Raw genomic sequence first — 7,540 nt, 5'->3', positions numbered from 1 at the left:
GAGGGACCATGTAGACACTGGTACGGTGCTGGAGGTGAGGGAACATGTAGACACTGGTACGGTGCTGGAGGGAACATGTAGACACTGGTACGGTGCTGGAGGGACCATGTAGACACTGGTACGGTGCTGGAGGTGAGGGAACATGTAGACACTGGTACGGTGCTGGAGGTGAGGGGACATGTAGACACTGGTACGGTGCTGGAGGGACCATGTAGACACTGGTACGGTGCTGGAGGTGAGGAACATGTAGACACTGGTACGGTGCTGGAGGGACCATGTAGACACTGGTACGGTGCTGGAGGGAACATGTAGACACTGGTACGGTGCTGGAGGGACCATGTAGACACTGGTACGGTGCTGGAGGTGAGGGAACATGTAGACACTGGTACGGTGCTGGAGGGGACATGTAGACACTGGTACGGTGCTGGAGGGAACATGTAGACACTGGTACGGTGCTGGAGGGAACATGTAGACACTGGTACGGTGCTGGAGGTGAGGGAACATGTAGACACTGGTACGGTGCTGGAGGGAACATGTAGACACTGGTACGGTGCTGGAGGTGAAGGAACATGTAGACACTGGTACGGAGCTGGAGGGAACATGTAGACACTGGTACGGTGCTGGAGGTGAGGGAACATGTAGACACTGGTACGGTGCTGGAGGTGAGGGAACATGTAGACACTGGTACGGTGCTGGAGTTGAGGGAACATGTAGACACTGGTATGGTGCTGGAGGTGAGGGAACATGTAGACACTGGTACGGTGCTGGAGGGAACATGTAGACACTGGTACGGTGCTGGAGGGAACATGTAGACACTGGTACGGTGCTGGAGGTGAGGGAACATGTAGACACTGGTACGGTGCTGGAGGGAACATGTAGACACTGGTACGGTGCTGGAGGTGAGGGAACATGTAGACACTGGTACGGTGCTGGAGGTGAGGGAACATGTAGACACTGGTACGGTGCTGGAGGGAACATGTAGACACTGGTACGGTGCTGGAGGTGAGGAACATGTAGACACTGGTACGGTGCTGGAGGTGAGGGGACATGTAGACACTGGTACGGTGCTGGAGGTGAGGGAACATGTAGACACTGGTACGGTGCTGGAGGTGAGGAAAAGTGCTGGAATTACACTAAGTGAAAGCAAGGCTCATTTTTTTTGTTGTTGTGACATTTTCAACGTGGCACCGTCATAGGATGTCACCTTTCCAACAAGTCAGTTTGTCAAATTTCTGCCCTGCTAGAGATGCCCCCGGTCAACTGTAAGTGGAAACATCTAGGAGCAACAACGGCTCAGTCGCGAAGTGGTAGGCCACACAAGCTCATAGCTCATAGAGTGTTGAAGCGCGTACCGCGTAAAAATCGTCTGTCCTCGGATACAACAATCACTACTGGGTAAGCAACGTCAGCACAATAACTGTTCGTCGGGAGCTTCATGAAATGGGTTTCCATGGCTGAGCAGCCGCACACAAGCCTAAGATCACCATGCGCAAAAGCCAAGCATCTTCTGAAGTGGTGTAAGTCTCGCCGCCATTGGACTCTGGAGCAGTGGAAACGCGTTCTCTGGAGTGATGAATCACGCTTCACCATCTGGCAGTCTGACAGATGAATCTGGGTTTGGCAGATACCAAGAGAACGCTACCTGCCCCAATGCATAGTGCCAACTGTAAAGTTTGGTGGAGGAGGCATAATGGACTGGGTCTGTTTTTTCATGGTTCGGGCCCCTTAGATCCAGGGAAGGGACATTTTAAATGACATTTTAGACAATTCTGTGCTTCCAACTTTGTGGCAACAGTTTGGGGAAGGCCTTTCCTGTTTCAGCATGACAATGCCCCCGTGCACAAAGAGAGGTCCATAGAGAAATGGTTTGTTGAGATCGGTGCAGAAGAACTTGACTGGCCTGCAGAGAGCCCTGACCTCAACCCCATCGAACACCTTTGGGATGAATTGGAACGCCGACTGTGAGCCAGGCCTAATCGCCCAACATCAGTGCCGGACCTCACTAATGCTCTTGTGGCTGAATGGAAGCAAGTCCCCACAGAAATGTTCCAACATCTAGTGGAAAGCCTTCACAGAAGAGTGGAGGCTGTTATAGCATCAAAGGGGGAGGACCAACTCCATATTAATACCCGTGATTTTGGAATGAGATGTTTGACGAGCAGGTGTCCATATACTTTTGGTCATGTAGTGTATCTCTGATGTGTCCCCTCTATTGGCTCTGGGGCTGAGAGCAGGAAACTATGACACCTGCAAATCAGTGTGTGTGTGTGTGTGTGTGTGTGTGTGTGTGTGTGTGTGTGTGTGTGTGTGTGTGTGTGTGTGTGTGTGTGTGTGTGTGTGTGTGTGTGTGTGTGTGTGTGTGTGTGTGTGTGTGTGGTGAACACTGAGGCCGTTGTTGTGCCCATGCCAGGCGTCCGGATGCCCTCTCCTGCTGCTCACGTCCATTTGGCATCACTCTGTGTGTGTGTGTGTGTGTGTGTGTGTGTGTGTGTGTGTGTGTGTGTGTGTGTGTGTGTGTGTGTGTGTGTGTGTGTGTGTGTGTGTGTGTGTGTGTGTGTGTGTGTGTGTGTGTGTGTGTGTGTGTGTGTGTGTTTAATACTGTTCCAGGTGCCAGCTCCCTCATAATCATTACTGTGACAGAGTTGAGCTCTTTCCAACACACACACACACACACACACACACACACACACACTTCATAACTCTCTAAACAGTTTATGTCTTAAAAAAGTTTCAGAAGCATCAAAAGAGAAGCCTTAGTTGACAAGAGAGACCCTCCTGCAGGGTTGGAGTTAAAACCTACAGGAGGGTTTCTCTCCAGGAACAGGGTTGGAGTTAAAACCTACAGGAGGGTTTCTCTCCAGGAACAGGGTTGGAGTTAAAACCTACAGGAGGGTTTCTCTCCAGGAACAGGGTTGGAGTTAAAACCTACAGGAGGGTCTCTCTCCAGGAACAGGGTTGGAGTTAAAACCTACAGGAGGGTTTCTCTCCAGGAACAGGGTTGGAGTTAAAACCTACAGGAGGGTCTCTCTCCAGGAACAGGGTTGGAGTTAAAACCTACAGGAGGGTCTCTCTCCAGGAACAGGGTTGGTGTTAAAACCTACAGGAGGGTTTCTCTCCAGGAACAGGGTTGGAGTTAAAACCTACAGGAGGGTTTCTCTCCAGGAACAGGGTTGGAGTTAAAACCTACAGGAGGGTTTCTCTCTAGGAACAGGGTTGGAGTTAAAACCTACAGGAGGGTTTCTCTCCAGGAACAGGGTTGGAGTTAAAACCTACAGGAGGGTTTCTCTCCAGGAACAGGGTTGGAGTTAAAACCTACAGGAGGGTTTCTCTCCAGGAACAGGGTTGGAGTTAAAACCTACAGGAGGTTTCTCTCCAGGAACAGGGTTGGAGTTAAAACCTACAGGAGGGTTTCTGTCCAGGAACAGGGTTGGAGTTAAAACCTACAGGAGGGTATCTCTCCAGGAACAGGGTTGGAGTTAAAACCTACAGGAGGGTATCTCTCTAGGAACAGGGTTGGAGTTAAAACCTACAGGAGGGTTTCTCTCCAGGAACAGGGTTGGAGTTAAAACCTACAGGAGGGTATCTCTCCAGGAACAGGGTTGGAGTTAAAACCTACAGGAGGGTTTCTCTCCAGGAACAGGGTTGGAGTTAAAACCTACAGGAGGGTATTCTCCAGGAACAGGGTTGGTCATCCCTGCCAAACACACAAAGCCAGGACCCATTGAAAAGCCAAATCCACCTTCCATCACATCGAAGCCAAACTAACGTCAACTTCCATGAATTTTCACATCTCCACCAATGGGTTACAACACATTCCCAGAAACTCGTAAAAATCCCTTCAGCTGTTTTTGTTTATCAAGTACTAAATCGGGAGAAGGCAAGATCAGATGGGACCGTTCTAGCCAATGAGAGGGCAGATACGCACGTGAACCACAGGCGCACCGATTTCCACTAGTTACCTCAGCCACAAAGTCAAAATTGGCTACATAGTAAAAATTCATAAAAACAAAATGTGCTTTTTTGTTTTCATTTAAGGTTTAGGTTTAGGCATAAGGTTAGCAGTGTGGTTAAGGTTCGGTTTAAAATCACATTTTAAGAAGAGAAATTGTAGAAATAGGCAGGGTTTATGACTTTTTGGCTGTGGTAACTAGTGACGACCAGGCACAACTCCAACATTAAGTGTTTTCCCTCTAAGTTGCCGGGATATCACGTGTCCTACTTATACCAGTACACTCGTAACAACCTAAGTATTACAAAAATGTATATTTGATCAAATAAGCCACACGTAGCAAATAAACCATTACATTTTTGTTAACCAAATTCCACCCTCTCTCATTGACCTCCATAGAAAAAGTCTTTGCTTGTTGAGTTCTCCCTCGCTTCACCTTTTCATCGCTGGCATTAGGATTCAGTTAAATCTTCCTGCAACACAACCATACAACACAACCATACAACACAACCACTGTTCCAAAATGGCCCCCAGATACAATAGCCAGACCACTTGATTATATGTCGCTCTTTGATTGACAGGTGAGCTGACCAATGAATGCCAGGCGATACCCTGATTGACAGGTGAGCTGACCAATGAATGTCAGGCGATACCCTGATTGACAGGTGAGCTGACCAATGAATGCCAGGCGATACCCTGATTGACAGGTGAGCTGACCAATGAATGCCAGGCGATATCCTGATTGACAGGTGAGCTGACCAATGAATGTCAGGCGATACCCTGATTGACAGGTGTTTCGACCAATAAGACAGACAGACATACTTGCAGCAGTCGTTGAAGAGTTCCTTGCAGGGCGTCTGTTCCAGCTTCTCACGACACTCCCCTACCAACTCCTGAGGTATATCTCGCAGATGGGCTGCCGACTAGACGGAGAGAGAAAACACGTATTCATTAAGGAACCAAATATATCTACAGTACCTTCTGAAAGTGTTCGTACCCCTTGAATTATTCCACATTCTGTTGTTTCAGCCTGAATTCAAAATGGAAAAAATGTAAATACAAAAACACACACATTTTACATTTTCATTTGAGTCATTTAGCAGAGAGACTTACCCCATAATGACAAAGTGAAAACATGTTTTTATAAATGTTTGCACATTATGCCTTCGGAAAGTATTCAGACTTATTAACTTTTTCCATATTTTGTTACTTTACAGCCTTATTCTACAATTGAATAAATAAAATCGCTACTTTTACAAATTTATTTAATCAATGAATACTGAAAGTATTCAGACCCCTTGATTAAATAAACGTTTCTCCTCGTCAATTTACACACACTACCTCATTATGCTAAAGCAAAAAAAAAGGTTTTTAGAAATTTTTGCAAATGTATAAAAAAAAAAACACATGCCTTATCTACATAAGTATTCAGACCCTTTGCTATGAGACTTGAAATTGAGTTCAGGTGAATCCTGTTTCCATTGATCATCCTTGAGATGTTTCTACAACTTGATTGTAGTCCACCTTTGGTAAATTCAATTGATTGGACATGATTTGGAAAGGCACACACCTGTCTATATAAGGTCCCACAGTTGACAGTGCATTTTAGAGCAAAAACCAAGCCATGAGGTCAAAGGAATTGTCCGTAGAGCTCAAAGACAGGATTGTGTCGAGGAACAGATCTGAGGAAGGGTACCAAAACATTTCTGCTGCATTGAAGGTCCCCAAGAACACAGTGGCCTCCATCATTCTTAAATGGAAGAAGTTTGGAACCATCAAGACTCTTCCTAGAGCTGGCCGCCCGGCCTAACTGAGCAATCGGGGGAGAAGGGCCTTGGTCAGGGAGGTGACCAAGAACCGATGGTCTCTCTGACAGAGCTCCAGAGTTCCTCTGTGGAGATGGGAGAACCTTCCAGAAAGACAACCATCTCTGCAGCACTCCACCAATCAGGCCTTTATGGTAGAGTGGCCAGACTGAAGCCAATCCTCAGTAAAAGGCACATGACAGCCCGCTTAGTTTGCCAAAAGGCACCTAAAGACTCCCAGACCATGTGAAACAAGATTCTCTGGTCAGATGTAAACCAAGATTGAACTCTTTGGCCTGAATGCCAAGTGTCACATCTGGAGGAAACCTGGTACCATCCCTACGGTGGGGATGTTTTTCAGGGACTGGGAGACTAGTCAGGATCGAGGGAAAGATGAACGGAGCAAAGTACAGAGAGATCCTTGATGAAAACCTGCTCCAGAGCGCTCAGGACCTCAGACTGGGGTGAAGGTTCACCTTCCAACAGGACAACGATCCTAAGCACACAGCCAAGACAACGCATGAGTGGCTTCGGGACAAGTCTCTGAATGTCCTTGAGTGGCCCAGCCAGAGCCCGGACTTGAACCCGATCTAACATCTCTGGAGACCTGAAAATAGCTGTGCAGCGACGCTCTCCATCCAACCTGACAGAACTTGAGAAGATCTGCAGAGAAGAATGGGACAAACTCCCCAAATACCGGTGTGCCAAGCTTGTACCGTCATACCCAAGAAGATTCCAGGCTGTAATCGCTGCAAAAGGTGCTTCAACAAAGTACTGAGTAAAGGGTCTGAATACTTATGGAAATGATAAATTCAGTTTAACTTTTTTTTAAAATAAATTAGCAACCATTTATAAAAACCTGTTTTTGCTTTGTCATTATGGGGTATTGTGATGTCATTAGGGGGTATTGTGATGTCATTATGGGGTATTGTGATGTCATTATGGGGTATTGTGTGTAGATTGATGAGGGGAAAAAACAATTGAATACATTTTAGAATAAGGCTGTAACATAACAAAATGTGGAAAAAGTCAAGGGGTGTGAATACTTTCCCAAAGCACTATATATATATATATTATACACATTTATCATTACATTTCAAATATCATATTAATATTGTTGCTGACTGGAGAGACAGAAGAGGAAAACATACTCATTTGGACTGCATTTCAATAATGGTATTAAATAGTTCAAAAAGCAATTACATGTTGCATGGATTGTATTATAAACCAGCAACTATCATAAGAAATTACACCGACTAACATGTCACAACTTTTCCAGCGTTAGTTTCATCAGCTGTTGTAGAATACGACGACAAACACGTTGATCTGCCCTGGGCCTTTCATCTGTTATTGAAGTATCTCACTCACCCCGTTGTTAAAGTATGTAGAATACGACAAACACGCTGATCTGCCCTGGGCCTTTCATCTGTTATTGAAGTAACTAACTCACCCCGTTGTTAAAGTATGTCTCCAACATTCTGATTCCACAATCCTTCCTCTTCTCATCTGGAGCCAGCTGGTACAGGGCCTGGCAGGAGACACACTGTTACAAACATGAAACACTCTCTCCCCATACATCCACCACAGGATGATGTCACCATGTGATAACTAGAACACCACCACAGGATGATGTCACCATATGATAACTAGAACACCACCACAGGATGATGTCACCATTTGATAACTATAACACCACAGGATGATGTCACCATATGATAACTAGAACACCACCACAGGATGATGTCACCATATGATAACTAGAACACCACAGGATGATATCACCATG

At 46.1% G+C, this 7,540-nt stretch overlaps 1 protein-coding gene across 1 annotated transcript in view; it reads right to left on the bottom strand.

Moving 5' to 3' along the window:
- The window catches only part of LOC129846214 (G protein-coupled receptor kinase 6-like), a gene marked incomplete at its 3' end in the record, with an annotated part of 75,167 nt that overhangs the window by 16,228 nt on the left and 51,399 nt on the right, over nucleotides 1-7,540 (bottom strand). The window contains exons 4-5 of the mRNA XM_055914216.1: nucleotides 7,205-7,282; nucleotides 4,772-4,872 (exon numbers count right to left, since the gene is read on the bottom strand). Coding sequence (XP_055770191.1) covers nucleotides 4,772-4,872; nucleotides 7,205-7,282 — 179 coding nt within the window. The remainder of the gene's footprint in view (nucleotides 1-4,771; nucleotides 4,873-7,204; nucleotides 7,283-7,540) is intronic.

This window comes from Salvelinus fontinalis, unplaced genomic scaffold (genome assembly GCF_029448725.1).
Source record: "Salvelinus fontinalis isolate EN_2023a unplaced genomic scaffold, ASM2944872v1 scaffold_0480, whole genome shotgun sequence".
Lineage (NCBI taxonomy): Eukaryota > Metazoa > Chordata > Actinopteri > Salmoniformes > Salmonidae > Salvelinus > Salvelinus fontinalis.
Note: the sequence above shows the minus strand (reverse complement) of the source record. Positions and strands in the feature narration are given on the sequence as shown.